Below are 17,391 nucleotides of genomic sequence, written 5' to 3' on the forward strand. Positions count from 1 at the left end.
CGGGGAAAGAGACATTGCCAGTTAGTTTTGGCAGGGACTGGATTCACCACTTCAGCAAGATTACACACTGTGCTGAAAAGGGCAAGAGATTAAAAAACAAGCACTTGGTGAGAGAAAGAGAATAATAATAAGCATGGCTACAATTTTTTTTTATAAACATGGTGATTATATAGGTCAAAGGTGCACTTAGTAATTTTTACTACTTAAAAAAATAGAAGAAATGAACAGCATGTTTAATCGCATGAAATGAAGACTCATGTTTTATTTAACACGGAAGGTCGCCTCATGGGGGTCACATTGATCACATGACCAAAATAATGAATACTACTCTTTTTATTGGCCAACTTTGCTCATGGCACAAATTATTTATGGCTGATTGTGAATAGCACATTAAGGTCACCGGGTAACCGAAAACTTTGGTCTTATACTACACCCCTGCCACTAAGTATTGAACATGTTGATGTGTTTAATATGACTAAAAAATGTATTTAAAAAAAAAGAGAAAAAAATTTATAAACATGTATAAGGGAAATTTAATATTCTCCTCTTCAGCACCCCTCCTCTCCAATCACACCCACTCCAGTCGGGAACCTGTCGAAGGGTGGCGAGTTAAGGGACGGGGTCACGCTAATTACAAGGGAGACGCAGCCGTTCCGTCACATAATAATAATATGAATAATACAAATAATTATTGTTATTATTAATAGTATTAATATTTGGTCATAAAGGCTACCAGAAACATAATTTAAACAATTAATAAATGCCATTTTAAATAGTTTTAGATATACTGTTTACACAATTCCATTCCACCATTTCTAATTTGCCAATTCATTTTAAGTGCTTCTGCAATTAGCAAATATTACTACTACTACTACTAATAATAATAATAATAATAATAATAACAATAATAATAACAACAACAGTAATTATTATTATTAATATCATTATTATCATTATGTGGTGATACAAATCTATATTGCAAATTAATCCAAATAAATAATTTAAAATGAATAAAAATTTAAATAACATTAAAAATACACATTGTAAAAAATCTGTAATTTTTACAAAATAAAAATGCCAGTTGTGATTGCCAGAATAATTCTGTAAAAAAAAAAAAACAGTAAAAATGTTAACATATTTTACTGTGTTTTACTATTACATGGGTTTTTCTCCATATATAGTACAATAACGTTCTGTTAACAGTTTTTTACGGTCAAAATTACGTTAAAATTACAGTTAAAATTTAAAAAAATTACAGTTAAAATTACAATAGTTTGCTGCAGTGCATAAAAAAACGGGAATAATTTCTAAATGCTATTTAAATTGTTTCAGATGGAGTTTAGCACTAACCCTAACATCAACTTTCCAAAAGTATTACCAAGCACACAAATGCTGAATCTATAAATAGCACACATTAGACCTGTACTTCCTGAAGAGAAAACAGAGACGTACTCAAACCCATATGTCCACACAAGCAAGCACACACTACAGGTCAGATAGAGGTTGGCACATAGAGCTGGGGGCTGGCACAGCCACATCAGATCTGCAGTATGGTCACTAATCTGTGGGATCAGTAAAATCACGGAAATGAGAGCCATCACACTGCAGTAATCTCCTGCGTCGGGAAAACTGTGTGTGAGTGTGAAAGAGAGAAGGATAATGTGAGATGAAAGAGGATGAGAGAGGCCGGTAAACAGCAGCCATGATCAACCAACTATTTAAACCATGTGTAATTGCACAGGATTAATGGCATTGAAATAAACCCAAGTTCAGCCTGCGTGCGAAGAGTCCAGACACCAGTTTGATGAAAAGCGGCTAGAAGGCTGGAAAAGGAAAAGATACATGGAAGATGGCAATGAATCAGCAAGAATGGAAACAAATGGGCAAAAAAATTATGCAGAAAAAAAAATATCATTATTCTGATTTTATCATTGTCTATTTTGAGCTCATGTTCTTTCTTTTTTTTGTGGCCTGAGATATCCCAAAGCCCCTTTAATATGTCAAAAATACACTTACAGTCAAGATTTATCTTGTCTAGTCTTATCGTGAAAGATTCATCTGTGCATGTTGTTCCAAAGAGAAAATGTTTGTCTTTGTAATCTGTAATCTTTAATCAAAATTGAATCAAACTCAAAATAAAAAAAATACTTCACATCACGGAAGTAAAATGGATTGCAGTTCATATTGACTGTAACATAAAAAATATCAGGTTGACACTTCGACAAATCGTATTATTCTTGATTATAAACAAAATGTCAAATTGATATGCATCAAACACCCTCTATGAAACATTTTTTATGACTTTATGGTTTCGGAGACCTCGGTTGTAAAACATGAATGGATGCAAAATAGATTTTCTGTCACACACTGATTTTTAATTTAAATAAATAGAAAGGACAACAATGCATCTGGATATTTTTTTTTTACATGGAAACCTTTTATTTCACCATGACACAACAGTGCACCGAGCCATTGAAGGAAACAAAACATCAATTTGACAAAAGGTGCAACATAAAACATCAAAGTAATGACAGAATTCAAAAGACGTGAGAAACAAACACATTAAATAAACTATTCACAACATCAAGATCATATTTCCCCCTGAAAGGGAGTGGAACTACCATTAATACTGAAAGAAGTAAACACTGGTAATACCTGGAGGTCATTTACAAAGGGGTTTTACCATGTCTGCAGTCTGCTGAACCCATCAAGCACAAAACACTGCAATCAACGAGAAGTTAACCTTCATTTTCAAGGTAGTTTTGACATTGAAACCTGAAAATTGAATGGAATTCGCAAAGGTGGATCTCTGTATCCGAGTATCACGTCATGGTTTCCAAATGATGATTGGTGTACGACAAATAAACACTTTATCAAATGCGTCAAGCAAATCTGAAACACCGCTCAAAGCTAAAAACGATTCAGTTGTCTGATGGTTGCTTTAATTGTTTTAGTTATATCGTTTATGTTATAATACACATGAAGATTTGGTATAAAATGATCTTCTGGAAGGGATGAAACTGAGAGCTGAGACAAAGAGGGGGCAAAGAAAAACAGACAAAAGGAGAGAAGGAAAAGGAAAAGTACTCAGACATTTTGCCTTTGAATAGGACTAGAGGCACAAAGGGTCCACGGAGCAACAGATGTGACCATTCTGCAGAGAAAAAGAGAGGGAGGTAGGGAAGGAAAAGGAAGAGAGATACATTAGTCAAAAAAAGAAAAGCAGCCGATGTGACACTCACTCAAACCGCTTCCATACTGCATGTGCGTAAAGCATCGACTAAGCATCAGTACAGCCTCTCACTCTCTCACAATTCATCTTTCAGCTCAAACGATGCCGATGACCTTGGCCAGTCACATAAGGTGCTTTAATAAGTAGATGGATTCTCTCCTGTCCACGAGCACAGTTCTTTATTCCCGCATTCATCTCTGTTCAGTCCTCGCCGAGGCAAATCTCACAGTACCCGGGACCGTTTTCTGTGTGCTCAGCTGGATTGTCCATGTTTCTTAGCCATCTATCTATAAATGACTTATCCCATCATTTAGAGAGGAGTGCCAATGCCTGAGACCACTATTTGAAAGTACATCTAATTTAATTAGTTATATTATCTTTTCATTATAATATATTTCATATATGAAAAAAAAAACTATTTATTATCTTTTATCGTTATAATTTATATTCAGCATCATTTGAGTGAAAAGTTGAACTGAAAAATTAACATAGATTCAGAATTTCTTTGTATTTGTGCTAGGCATTTTTATTTATTTTTTGCTGCATAAACTTCATAAGTTTGTATAAAAGATGATCCAAAGAGCATATTGAGCTTCAATGGAAAACCATCTGACTGATTAAAAATCACAAGATTCGTATCACAAATTTGTTATCTGATTAGTGACCTATAAAAAGTAAAGATTAAAAGTAAAGAGTAATAATCTAATGTAAAAATACAAACATTTACATTTACATTGAGTCATTTAGCAGGCGCTTTTAACCAAAGCGACTTACAACTGAGGACTACAGGAAGAGAGTCATCGTGAAGAGGCAAAAATAACTCAAGAAGTGCTCAAAATACAAAGTTCAGGCATTGCTTAGAGTAGCATAAGCCAAACAAGGGAGGATTAAAGGAAAAAGGTTTTTATTTTTTTGGTCAAGTCAAGTGCTCACGGACGAGACAAGACAAACACAAAACAAAAAAACATATATATAAATATGTTTCCCTTTCGTGGGGAACGAGACACTGCGTCAGTTGATGCAATGGGGACGCGTCCCGCAGGACCTGGTGTCTGAGGCACGTGTACCAACTAGCCAATCATGGCCGATGCACAGATGATGTCGCAAGGTGCTCCCAGTCCCCAGCATATAAAAAGGGCACCCGAAAACACGTCATCATTTTCAATGTCTTAAGAAAGCCACTTGTCTGAAGTGTGCTGTGTGAAGATTGCAGTGTGTGAAAGGGAAAGGGAAAGAGAAGGCAATATGGCAAGCAAACAGTTTAAATGCTGTGTCCATCCATGCCTGCGTTTCAAAACACCGGGTCATGATATGTGTGTTTTCTGTCTAAAAGTGGAGCATGCACGTTCAGCCCTCGAGGGGACTGGATGCATGCATTGCGATGATTTCTCACTGAGAAAGCTCCTCTCTCGGCTGGCGCTCTTCATGTGTGAAAAGTGTCAAGCCGCTGAGCCCCGCGGCTCGAGCTCAGCGCAGCTGCCAGCCGTGGGGATCTCAGACCGAACTGCTCGAGGAGCGTGAGCAAGTTCCCCTCACTTCTCCCCCTAGCTCTGCTGTCCATGCCTGAAGCGAAAGCCCACTCGGCGGCTTCTTCCGTGGAACACGAGGACTCATTGCTCGCTTATGATTCTGACAATATAGAAAGCGTGGAGTCAGTAGATGCAGCATATCTACATGCAGCAAAATGTCGAATACAATGAAATAGTGGAGCTTTTGACTCGTGCTACAGCCAGACTGAGCTTGGAACGGTCCGGCTCGAAGCGCGAGGTCGCAGACAGCCGTCTACGAGCGATATCTGCAAAGTCATAAGTGCACTGCTCCGGTGAGCTTTCCATTTCTTCCAGACCTGCACACTGTGGTGTCAGGTTCGTGGGAACATCTATACTCTGCTTGCATGGCCAATTCTGCTTCAAATGATTCGAATGTAGAGGGGCTGAGTGAGTGGGGTTATGGGAGGAATTTAGCGAATTGCCTTTCTCCAGGGAAATCCTCATCGTTGAAGGCTCCCGTTTTGCCCTCTAAGCCATGTCAGATGACATCGAGGTTGGTTGGCAAAGCGTATGTGGCGACTGGTCAGATTGGCGGAGCTTTGCATATTATGACAATATTGCAAGTTAACCAGGCAGATCTGGTTAAGGACCTTTGGGAAATGTATTTCTCACCAGGTGCAGGCTCCTCCCAGACCGTCTGAGCCCCCGCCAGGAACGAGTTCCTGGAGAGAAGAGTGAAAGGCGAGTGTGGCTCCGAGGAGGGGTGAGCAGAGGCGCCGTAATAGGAGCGAGCCGCACTCAGATCAAAAGGCTTTAAATACGTCAGGAAAAGAGGAGAATGCTTAAGTGGGATTCTGCTATTTGAGCCTTTGTCCCGTTTCTCATTCTTTTCTTCTCCTAGTTCCTTTCTGGCATCTTTGAGGAGGGTGCTGGGGTACAATAATTCTGCTTTAAGAGGAGAACAAAGTTTTCCTCCCTCCTCCTTTGAGGAGGGTTTCGTGGTGCAGCGAACCTTTTCTCATCAGTGCATCGGCCATGATTGGCTAGTTGGTACACGTGCCTCAGACACAGGGTCCTGCGGGACGCGTCCCCATTGTGTCAGCTGATGCAGCGCCTCGCTTCCCTCTCAGGGAACCATGGTTACATGCGTAACCTGAGACGTTCTTTACATCATTAAGTGTCTGTGGTTTAATTTTTTTTAAATTGTAAAACTTTGTTTATTTCCAGTCTTAAATTAGATCTCAGATTTTTCTATGTGGTCTGAGAAATTTGGATCTCACTGTAAGTGTTTTAAAAATATTTCAATGCACCAAAACAATATAACCAAAGCTTTGACTGGGCACACAACCAAAAGCATTTGCCTTTGACTGAATTGGTATTCAAATGTTAAAAAGTAAATTAGCCAGATGTCCATGAAACCCTTAGAGGGCCTGTGGAAGCTGTGTTCATTTTATGTGAAAGGATCCAGCTTAAAGTCGGCATAAAACAGACGTTGTGATAGCCTTTTCTTCCCTATTGTGACATATATACGACTCAAATGGATATGTTGTTCTTATTCTTGTTCTTCTCAAACAAGAATTTTTTTGATTTGGTAACACTTTATTTTAAGGTGACATAGTTAGACTTACAGTAAATTATGCATAATTAACCCTAAACCAAAACCCAATCCTAACTATAACTCTATATTAAGTACATGTTAATAATAAATAAAGTGTAACCCTTGATTTTGTCCATGGGGAATTGATTAGAGGATTGTGGTTTGCTATTACTGTGATGTCATGTGAGTGACAGGATGTCCCGCCCTCACACCAGTCAACACATCATCAGAGAAGAGATGTTGTTACAAGAGGGAGGGAACTTTATTTTGATTAAAGATCACGAGGGTACATGAATAAAAAAATAATGATGTGCATGGAAAAATCATTTATAATAAATAATGCAATATTACATAAAAAACAAGAATTATCACTTTAAACATAGCGACAACCACAGGGGTTTATGTCTTAATAATATTCAAACACACAATAAAGTGCTTGCCCTTTGTGAATGTGTGTTTTAGGGTGGTTATGTAAGTGTCAAGTACCTTGCACTGGCAGAGGGAACACTCCGTGCCGTGTTTGGTCCAAGCGGAGCCGCTGAAGCGAGTGATCCCGTATTCATCCACGCAGGTCTTGGTGATGTCATTCCGAACGGTATCGGCCAGGCAGGGGTCTGTGACGCAGCGCGGACAGCACTCGCCCTCAGGAACCACTGTAAACTCGCAGTCAGAGACCGGTGCGCATGATATCGGCCAGCAGTCCACTTCACCCCTCTGAGAAACACACAGACGGAGACATATTTCATTCCCACACTGAAAAGAATCAATATTTTCGCAATTCCGTTCAGTGACGCTAGTGGCACATAAATTACACACTTCCGCTTTACCATGCTGCAAATCACAAATACTGTGTTGTGCTCACTGATCCAGAGAGGAGCGTGTAATGAAGGATCGATACGACATCCCTAGGTCAGTGCTGGTTTAATATAGTCACACACACATGGCTATCTCCGCTCTGTATTCTTTAAAACTTTGTTTAACATCTGTTAGACTGCAGGTGATGTGTCAAGATACATCAATGCTTTATCCTTGCACCTGTGGGAAAAATCCACAAAGGACCAATGTGATGGAGTACTTGGAATGCCACATATTAAAGAGTGTGAAAGTCACTCCGGTCAAACACTGCATGTTAACTTTAAGACAGACTATAGTTTATCTAGAAAGCATACGAGGAGATTATATTCTCTTAATAGACCCTGCATTTCAGTTAATAAAAAAATCCACTCACTTTTTTTGATAGAGGCATCATCTGCTTTTTAATTCTACAACGTGCATTTATCATATTTAATTTATCCTGTTCTTATGTTCAACTCAGTTACTCATGTCTGGTGAGTAGATAATAATGGTCACTAAATAATGACTATTCAAGACTATTCAAACGACACTTTTTTAGTTTTGAATCATAAAAAAGTAATTTATATTATTTTTGAATACTTATTTTATATTTCTTTTAAAGTTTACATTCATTTTTCTTGTTTTGTATTTCAGAGAAGATCATACAGGTTCATTTTTCCGCGAACTGATTGCTGTAGTCCCCTGCAAAACAACGTATTTTTCAGATTACATCCTGAATCAGACCGAGCAGCAAACATAGACCTTGAATACAAGAGGAATGCAGATATTTCTCTGAAAGTCTCTCTCTCTCTCTTTCTCTCTCTCTCCCCTCCTGGAGTTTTCCGTTCCGGAAACATTCTTTGTTCTTTCACTCCTCGCACTTCTGTATCCTTAAAATACAAAGCATTCTTCCTGCCTCATTCTCTCTTTTTCTGCGTCTCTTCCTCTCTTTCAAGTTATGTGTTCCTTTTACTTCACAGGGAACAAGAAAAAAAAACTGATGAGAACCAGGATTCGAAGTGTAAAGGGGGTTGAAAATGACTAAAAGAAAACGCTGACTGAAAGAGAATGTGATAACTGTGTAAGAACGACATAAAAGAGACAAACAAAAACCAGCTGTACTGAAAGCTAATGAAATTTCAATACGGCCATGCAAAACTGTCTCTGTTTGATCATGTTCCTCTCTCAAAGCTGGTTTAATGGACACAGATTACGCTTGTGCAGGATTAAAAAGGGTTTTCAATTGAAAGTCAGTTATTGAGCAATTAATCCAGAGCCTAGCTTTAGCATTAGCCTTCCGTCTGTTACGCTGTCCACCACTGTCCAGAAGTCTTTAACAGAATTCATTACAGGCCAACAAGTTTAACAGTCCTAAACATGAGGAAAAAGCTTCATTCCCCGTGTAGCAGAAACCTTCTCCGACAGAGGAAAAGTGAGCTGGGAGCCTGGCATGTCACGAAAACCTCTGACAAGTTTAGGAGCCCTGTTTGAGCCCATTGTCAGTTCAGCAAACACTGTAGTGAGGATTTTCACTAGAGAGAAAGATGGAGCTGGACTTTATAACTCGATTCTTTTCAGAGTGCGAAAAGTTCTGCATAAAGAAAGAAAAAATGGCAGGAAGGACAAACACCAGAGGGGCTGAAAACTGCATTGTTCAAGGTTTGGCGCAAGACTTCCTGACTGAGATATTGCAGAGTTCCACTGTGAGCAGCAGTTTCTCTGTGTAATAGATCTGAATCTAATACACAGAGAACAGCATGACAGAGGAGTTGAGTTGTTGAGCCAAAAAAATATATATTTCGTTTTATTTGACCATTTTCCAACCCTCACTCTGACTCTTAGGCTATGTTTGCCACTGTATTTGGAGACTATTATCACTTATCATTGGCTAATCCCCTCATATGCAAATTTCATACAATTTTGCATCAAGGAAGTCCATCTTGCTGAATACTGGAAAAGTGTTGATATATAAATGTGGCTGGTCATAGTGCTTTTATTTCATTGGTAAAAGTCTTTAAATAGTCTTTAAAAACATTTTTTTTAAAAATAAACAAATAAAAATAATAATAATAATAATTAGTAGTAGTAGTATTAAATATTATAATAATTGCACATTATTTAAGTGTAATTATATTCTTACTATCCAAAAGTCTAATAAAAGACTTAATAAGACATAATATTTCTGTTTAAATAATACATATTTATAGTCATTTTATTATAGTCATTTTATATATGACATTTACCAACAAATTTCCTAGCTGCTACTACACAAGATGCGCTTTGGAATATTCAGTATGAACCATCAGGTTTTATTATATCAGGTTCCATCATTTATATTGTAATAACAAATTTAAAAAATGCAAAATTCAAGCATTCTCACTAGTTGCTTGTTTTTGGACCCCTATTGTACATCTCTAAATTAGAGATATTTCAAAAATGTTTTTGAAAGAACCTTTCTCTAATGTTCTTCAGCAATAGTTCTTTTTCACATTGACGATATAACATATATTTTATAAATACTGGACTGGTAATCATAACGCATCACCACATCTAGTTGGTTTAGCATGCTGTCACTCACCATACACTGGCACTGCTGGCAGTTTTCCACCCAGGTTTCTCCATTACTGTATGCTAGCAGACCGTTCTGATGCAAACACTGAGAACTCAGGCGAGGATCGCACTCAGGACAGCACAACACATCCACCGTGGGATTCTCACAATCACACACCATCCGTCTGCACATCACCAACCCCGACTAAAACAGAAGAGAAAGACAGACTCAGTAAAAAAAACGAATTTCTCAGTTTTCCTTTGACTACAACTCCCGTCAGGGCCTTTGGCTCACCTGACAAGAGCAGACCGAGCACCTGTCGTCGTCCAGCACCCAGATCTGCCCGTTGTGTTTCACCTTCCCGTCGTGGGCGCAGTCTCCCGTGCAGTTCCTACCGTGCGGACAGCGGCAGTCGTAACCTCCGTCCACGTTAAAGCACACGGTGTCGTTGGCACAGCTGTGCCTCCCCGTCTCACATTCATCAATGTCTACCAACAAGAAACAGAACACAATATAAGTCACTGGTTAAATCCAAGGGGTCAAGGCTTAGCACGGCCCAGTTAGACCCTCATGCTAAATGGGAAATGCATGTTTCTCTATTCAAAATAAGCACTGTTTCATTAGAAATAAGTTACCTTCACATGACTCTCCATTGGCTGAGAACATTCCGTTGTCATGGTATCCGTCGCGACACTCGCAGTGGTACCAGCCAGGAAGGTTGACGCAAGTGGCTCGACTGTCACACTCCACAAACCCATCGAGGCACTCGTCGATGTCTTGGGTGACAAGGTGGAGTCATGCATGAGGAAACCCAAGAAAGGTATGAAAAAAGCACAGTGTCACTCTCTGTTGTTTTTAACATTGACAATAGGAAGATTTTTTTTTGAGAATCAAATCAGCATATTAGAATGCTTTCTGAAGGACCATGTGACACTGAAGTTAAGTCAAGTCAACTTTATTTACATAGCGCTTTTTACAATACAGATTGTATCAAAGCAGCTTCACATTGATAACATGAAAGTAATACAACAAAGTTTGTTTCTAGAAGAAAATTGCATCATCGTCCACCTTAAGTAAGGCAGTTTAATGATATTGTTGAATATTAAATGTCCCCAACTAAGCAAGCCAAAAGCCAAGGCAATAGTGGCAAGGAACCAAAACTCCATCAGGTGACAGAATGGAGAAAAAAAACCTTGGGAGAAACCAGGCTCAGTCGGGGGCCAGTTCTCCTCTGGGCAACGAACGAACAGTGTATGATTATGATTCAGGCAGCATTACAGGTCAGAAGTCAGATTGGATCAGAACATTCCGAATATTTATCTAGTTCCATCTGGTTGGAAGTCGGAGTCATCACGCCGGTATGGAGACGAGTTTGCTGAAGACTGGAGACTGGAGTAATAATGCTGAAAATTCATTCGATTTGAACAAACAAAGAAACAAAAACTGCCATAAAGTGCATATTCAAATGTTATGTTTTGCTAGACTGTATTATGCTGTCTCTACAACCTTTTCAAATTCCTAAATGAATGCAAATCTTCATATTTGATGTCTGTCCTCACACCAAACACAAAGGAAGTAAGACAAATGGAGCTTTTGCCATGGTCGTCTTGAAAGGAGCGTATCCAACAGCTGTTGATAATGATGCTCTTCAGCATCTATTCAACTTCAAGTCCATGTCCTTGGATTACACTCTCGAAGAGAGATACGAAGAGCGTCACAGACCCAGTCAGTTCAATGACAACTTCAAGCAGAATGGGTTAGAAATGATTTTGTGACTTTAACCCTAGGCTACAGATTGTGCTTCACCTCACCCATCTCATTAGATTGCTAAGGGGGAATTTCATTGTGTTGTATTTCAATGCCAATTTTAATGTCTGAAATACAGGCAAGGCTGAGTAGAGGGGTTAAACGAAAGCTGAAGTATACTATGGGTTTGTGGGGATGTGTGAGAGAGAAATATTTTTACGTAGCCTTGAGAGTCTTTGTGAAAGAGCATAGAATATGAGAAACAGCCTAAAGGACCTTGTGAATTAGGTTTGCATGTGTTGCTTTTAGTATCGCATGGGCTGAGAAATCTTTACAAATTACAATTCTGACATTATTCACCCTTAAGTTGATCTAAAGCTGTTTGACTTCATAATATCGGACACAAAAATAGACATTTAGCAGAATGTTCATGCTGCTCTCTTTTACACAAGTAAACGGAGACCTGGGGCTGTCAAGTTACAAAAATAACATTAAAAAACGTGTAAATCAACCAATAAAAACAGTCACTGCAGCTCATGTACTATATTTAAAGTCTTCTGAAGCCAAAGGATAACTTCTGAGAGAAAAATACACTCAAAAATGTGGGGTCCGTAAGATTTTTGAAAGTCTCCTATGCTCATCAAGACTGTGTTTCTCAAAATTACAGTAAAAGTAATATTGTGAATATTATTAACATTTAAAATACCCTTTCTTCTATTGAAATATATTTTAAAATGTAATGTATTCCTGTGATGGCAAAGCTGAGCATCATCACTCCAGTCTTAAGTGTCAAATGATACTTCAGAAATTATTCTAATATGCTGATTTGCCGCCAAAGAAACATTTCTTATTATAATCAATGTTGAAAACAGTTGTGCTGCTTTTTGTAATGGAAACCGTGATGCATTTATTTCAGGATTCTTTGATAAAAAGTTTAAAAGAACAGCATTTATTTGAAATAGAAATCTTTTGTAACATCATGATTGTCTTTACTTTCACTTAAATGTTTGTGTAAATTCAAATATTGCACATTAGATTGCATCGGATCAGGCAATTGTGAACATTAGAATATGAACATATTCTAATATGTACGACAGAATATTCTTTTTTTTGACTAAACCGTCCTTTTATTCTGAGGAACATTTCATCGGAAAAAGAATGTCTGGTATAAAACATTTTCCATGCAAGAGTTCTCAACATCTCGCTTCTAAGATTGCTTCACTTCTGTCAAGATTTCACTCCCCTAACACAAAATCCCTCCTCCATTAAAAACAGAGAATGGCGAAAATAACACAAACAATACTGAATAATACATAGATGTAGGCAGAGCTGATGACATTTATTCATTTTCTTCCTTGAGCACAAACACACAGCGCACTCATCTCTCTCAGAGGAATGGCTGGCATTTGTGCTGTCAGAAAGCAGTCGCAAGTATTGATTGACTGTGTATTCACGGGTAAACCCCCAGGGTTCCCGCTGTCCTGCAGCCCTGCCACTAATTTGTCACGGAATGTCACAAGTCGACAGCACAATACATAGTCTCCCTTCTCATTTGCTCCATCTTCAGCATTTGGGATCCTCATACACTTCCATTTGTGTGCATCGGTGAGTTGTGCTCTAGCAAAAACCAAGGGCGCAGTTTCTTTTAGAGGGGACCTATTCAAAGTCTTGATTTTGTTTTTGGGTCTACCAGAATAGGTTTTCACGCTTGAATGTAAAAAAAAAACCACCTGATTTTGAACATATATCTATTACATTATTGCAGCACCTCTCTTCCCAGTCTGTCAGTAACGCTCTGTTTAGTTTCTGTCTCTATAGGCCCTGAGATGTTGAGCGTCGACCGGCCCAATTTTTGTGGTGTGCTCCACACCGTCGGCACTAGTTGGACATTGTCAGTGGTATTTTGGCCAATTGTGACCCTGGATCACAAAACCAGTCACAAGTCGCACAAGTATATTTGTGACAATAGCCAACAATACATTGTATCGGTCAAAAAAAAAATGTTTTATGCCAAAAATCATTAGGATATTGAGTAAAGATCATGTTCCATGAAGATATATTGTAAATTTCCTACCGTAAAAATATACAACTTTTATTTTTGTGAGTGAATGAAGCACCATCGCGAAAATAATTGGACAACTTTAAAGGCGATTTTTCTCAATGTTTCGATTTTTTTTGCACCCTCGGATTCCAGATTTTCAAATAGTTGCATCTCGGCCAAGTATTGTTATATCTTAACAAAATGGAAAGCTAATTTATAGAGTAATAGAATTGTATTTATAGAATTGTATACATCTCAATTTAAATCGAATCGAACAAAAGTAACCGTTGGCATCAGCGCCATCGGTGAGAGAGAGAACTCTGATTGGCTGTTCAGTTTAGCAAATGAGTCGGTGCGCGAGAATAAAAGCGAAAGTAATGAAAGCAAGTAAAGATGTAAAGATGGCACAGACAGGCTGCTCTAATTTGGCGTCTTCTTCCCTGAGCATTCTAATGCTCAAATATTTTCAGAACAATATGAGCCACCTGGAGTGAAGAAAGTGATCAGCATGATATATATAAAGTAATCTATATAATCCCATGAGGACGGTAATAGTTATGGGTCCACAGTGGTATCCTCAAGTCAATTTCATCAGGGACGATTCTTCAAACGGTAAGTCATCAATCCACTCAGTCCCTGAACATCTTGGCTGTTCCCATCCCAGCTATCTCCTTCATCTGCCCTGCTCTCGTTCCCACCCCCTTCCCTTCATCCTCCCCCTCCATCCTCACACTAATGAACAGATTCACACCCACTGCTGGGTCTCGCTGGGGAGCTCGGCACTGTAGAAGGGCCTCCATGCAAACGAGGGAGTCGAAGTGCGGCTGTGTGCATGAAAGCCTGGTCCCATTCTCAAACAAAGTCTTTTTCTTTTCTTTTCTTTTTTTTTTGAACAGGAAGTTCAAAAGCAAACCTTTTCTTAATGAGAACACAGACAGCAGATCCTCAGAGTTTCCCCAAACAAAAGCAGAGATTCAGAGGAAAGTCTTATCTTTAAAGTCGAAGTGAATTACTGTTCGCAACCCATTTTATTGGTGATGGTGACATATTTCAGAGCGAAACGGATATTCAATGAGACCCAACGTTTTTGGAATAACATGATGAAACAATAGGACCTGGAAAGAGCATTTAGAAAGTTAACTATTTTATACACTGTAAAAAAAAAAAAAGTTGCTGCATTCAATTTTTAAGTACAATCAACTTGGATGTTTCAGTAATTTCAACTTAAATTACATTAAAATGACTTAAAACATTTATTTGAATCTTGTATAACTTATAAAAAAAGTTAAGTTAAAGCAATGAAAAAATATTTGTTGTCATAACTTATTGATTATTAAAAGCAACAATATATCCTATAATATATCCTATATATATCCTATACATATATAAGTAATAATAAAATAAAATAATATAAAGATGCAAGATACAATGCACAAAATTAAAACATTATCATTCATTTACATTATATTATTACATTATAATATTTTATATTAGTTGTGCAGTGTTAATCCGGGTAAAACAGAGGTCTGTGTTGCACAGCAAGGGAAGACGTTCAGCAGCTAAACTCTAATTATCTCCACCTCATTAGACATGATGAGTAACGACTTGGAATACATGAACCCAACGAAGCAGACATAATCAGAGCACTTAAATAAACATGGAGAAGTTTTATCGGAGGACAGGACCAGCAGCTGTTTTGAAGCTCGTTGTACACACAATTTTACGCTCCTCCCTGTAGGCCTTTCTCACTAGAGCTTCTGAAGATATTCTCATTAAAATTTGATAGGGGTAGGGCTCCATTCTAGCTTAATATTAAGAGTAAACGCTTCTCCAGACTCCCATCCTGGCGCAAAGACACATTTAAGGTGTTCAGTGACACAATGCAGCCATTTTATCTGCGAGTTGAACGTGCTTACGCCCCCTTGCTGTACACCCATCACATAAAGAATTAACAAGTAGCCTGCAGAAACGTCTTGATTAAGAAGAAGGACCCCGAGCCCAGGGCGTTTAACCCCTGAGGACCTGCTGTAATTGGGTTTCCTTTATGAACAGAGCATGTGTGAAGCATCTGAGCCAATCCGATGGATAATACATGGTGCCAGCTAGTCTTCTAAGAAGTAAGAGCTGAATATGAACGAAAATGTGACTCTCTACAGCTTTCCTTTTCAGGGGAAGATAAAAAGAGAGCGATTCTTATTCAGAAAGCATCTCTGCAGCAGGATATTTGATGGAGAAGATAACTCTGTGTCTTTGTGCTTCGGTCGATTACTCTCATTAAAGAACAGAATAACAACAAAAACAATGCTCTTATCAAATAATTTCTCTATTTTACCAGGAGGACAATATCCCCCGAACTAATGGATTGCTTTGTATTTACAAAACTGGCAGGGAGTCGCCATATGTGGTCATATGTGCCAACGTCAAGCTGGCATGGATAAAAACGGAGATGAAGAAGAGAGGCTTACTGACAAAGACGGAGAGTTTAATAATGCAGTTCCTTTAGTGGAGGGATAGGAGGTTTCAAAGGGATGAAGAACAGACTTTTCTTTGCCTCTTATGTTTGTTTGTGCAATATTTATCCTCTTTTGTGCCTTTGTCATAACATTACATTTCCCCTCAGAGGAAGAAAGAAAACATGAGGGAAAAGCGTGAGGGATTACAGACGACTGAGCACATAAAACAAGCATAAAGCCAGCGCATATAATCTGTCCTCCATCGCACAAATATTTATACACAAAAATGCCACAACATCACGAAAGCCTCTCCAACATAAATGCATACGGTGGTGTCCAAAAGTCAACAATAAAAATGTGGGTTTCATATTATTAAATACAAATATTGTGTTCTTTTTCTTTTGGTCATTTCTCTCTGTAATTCACAAACAATGAATGAATGAATCGATGAATGAATGAATGAATGAATCGATGAATGAATGAATGAATGAATGAATGAATGAATGAATGAATGAATGAATGAATGAATGAATGAATAATTGTGGTCTTGTTTTTTTCCCTCTGTACAACATTTAGTGTTTTTTTTGTTCTCTGATTTTTTCCTCTTTATTTCTCAGTAAAACATTTTTTTGTCTTTTTGTAAGTTTAGCTCTGTAATTCACAAACAAGCAATACATAATAACACTTTATAACAATGTCCCATTTGTTTACATAAGTTAACTACATCCCGAGTAGTAACTAACTACATAACATAAACTAACAATGAAAAATACTTCTAAAGTATTTATTAATGGTTCATGCTAATTTCATTTACTAATATATCAAACTAATATATGGATTTTAGATACCAATATCTAAAATCAAAAGTTGTATAATATTATTTAATAAAGCTAATATTAGCTAACAATAAATAGTTGACTAACATTTACAAAGATTAATAAATATGGTAACAAATGATTTGCTCATTGTTAGTTAATATCAATTAATGCATTAACCACTGTTAACTAATGCTTATTGTAAAGGGTTACTAACTAACTGACTAACTAAATAAATAAAGCTAAAAAGAAATTGGAAGACCTATAGGTTTTGCCATGTTTATTAAGCTGTTTTCCTATGTATGTTATTTTCAGCTTTTACGGTCCTTGTGGGGACATTTGCTATAATGTAGGCAAAACCTGACCCATGTAACTGTGAGTTTGTCTGTGTGTCAGCCAGTTCTCTCTCCAAGAACGGTGAGTCAGGCGTTCAGCACACACAGTGTCTCGCAAACCACACCTCACTCTATCTTCTCTCTATCTCTCCACCAGCTGTCTCCCTTAGTCCCCATGCCTCCTCATTTCCTCTCTCCTCTTTTTCTCTTTCCCTTCATCATCCCTCTGTCACTCACACATAGGAGCGAGTGGGTGTTGGACCGGTTTGTAAAAAAACCACCGGCAGATGCCCTGCT

At 38.1% G+C, this 17,391-nt stretch overlaps 1 protein-coding gene across 1 annotated transcript in view; it reads right to left on the reverse strand.

Annotated features, from left to right (window-relative positions):
- Positions 1-2,357: 2,357 nt before the first annotated feature.
- The window catches only part of nell2b (neural EGFL like 2b), a 38,190-nt gene continuing 23,156 nt past the window's right edge, over positions 2,358-17,391 (reverse strand). Inside the window, exons 16-20 of the mRNA XM_079624026.1 lie at positions 10,340-10,480; positions 9,999-10,192; positions 9,732-9,908; positions 6,806-7,033; positions 2,358-3,154 (exon numbers count right to left, since the gene is read on the reverse strand). Coding sequence (XP_079480152.1) covers positions 3,113-3,154; positions 6,806-7,033; positions 9,732-9,908; positions 9,999-10,192; positions 10,340-10,480 — 782 coding nt within the window. The 3' untranslated portion in view covers positions 2,358-3,112. The remainder of the gene's footprint in view (positions 3,155-6,805; positions 7,034-9,731; positions 9,909-9,998; positions 10,193-10,339; positions 10,481-17,391) is intronic.

This window comes from Phoxinus phoxinus (assembly GCF_949152265.1).
Source record: "Phoxinus phoxinus genome assembly, chromosome: 9".
Taxonomy (NCBI): Eukaryota; Metazoa; Chordata; class Actinopteri; order Cypriniformes; family Leuciscidae; genus Phoxinus; species Phoxinus phoxinus.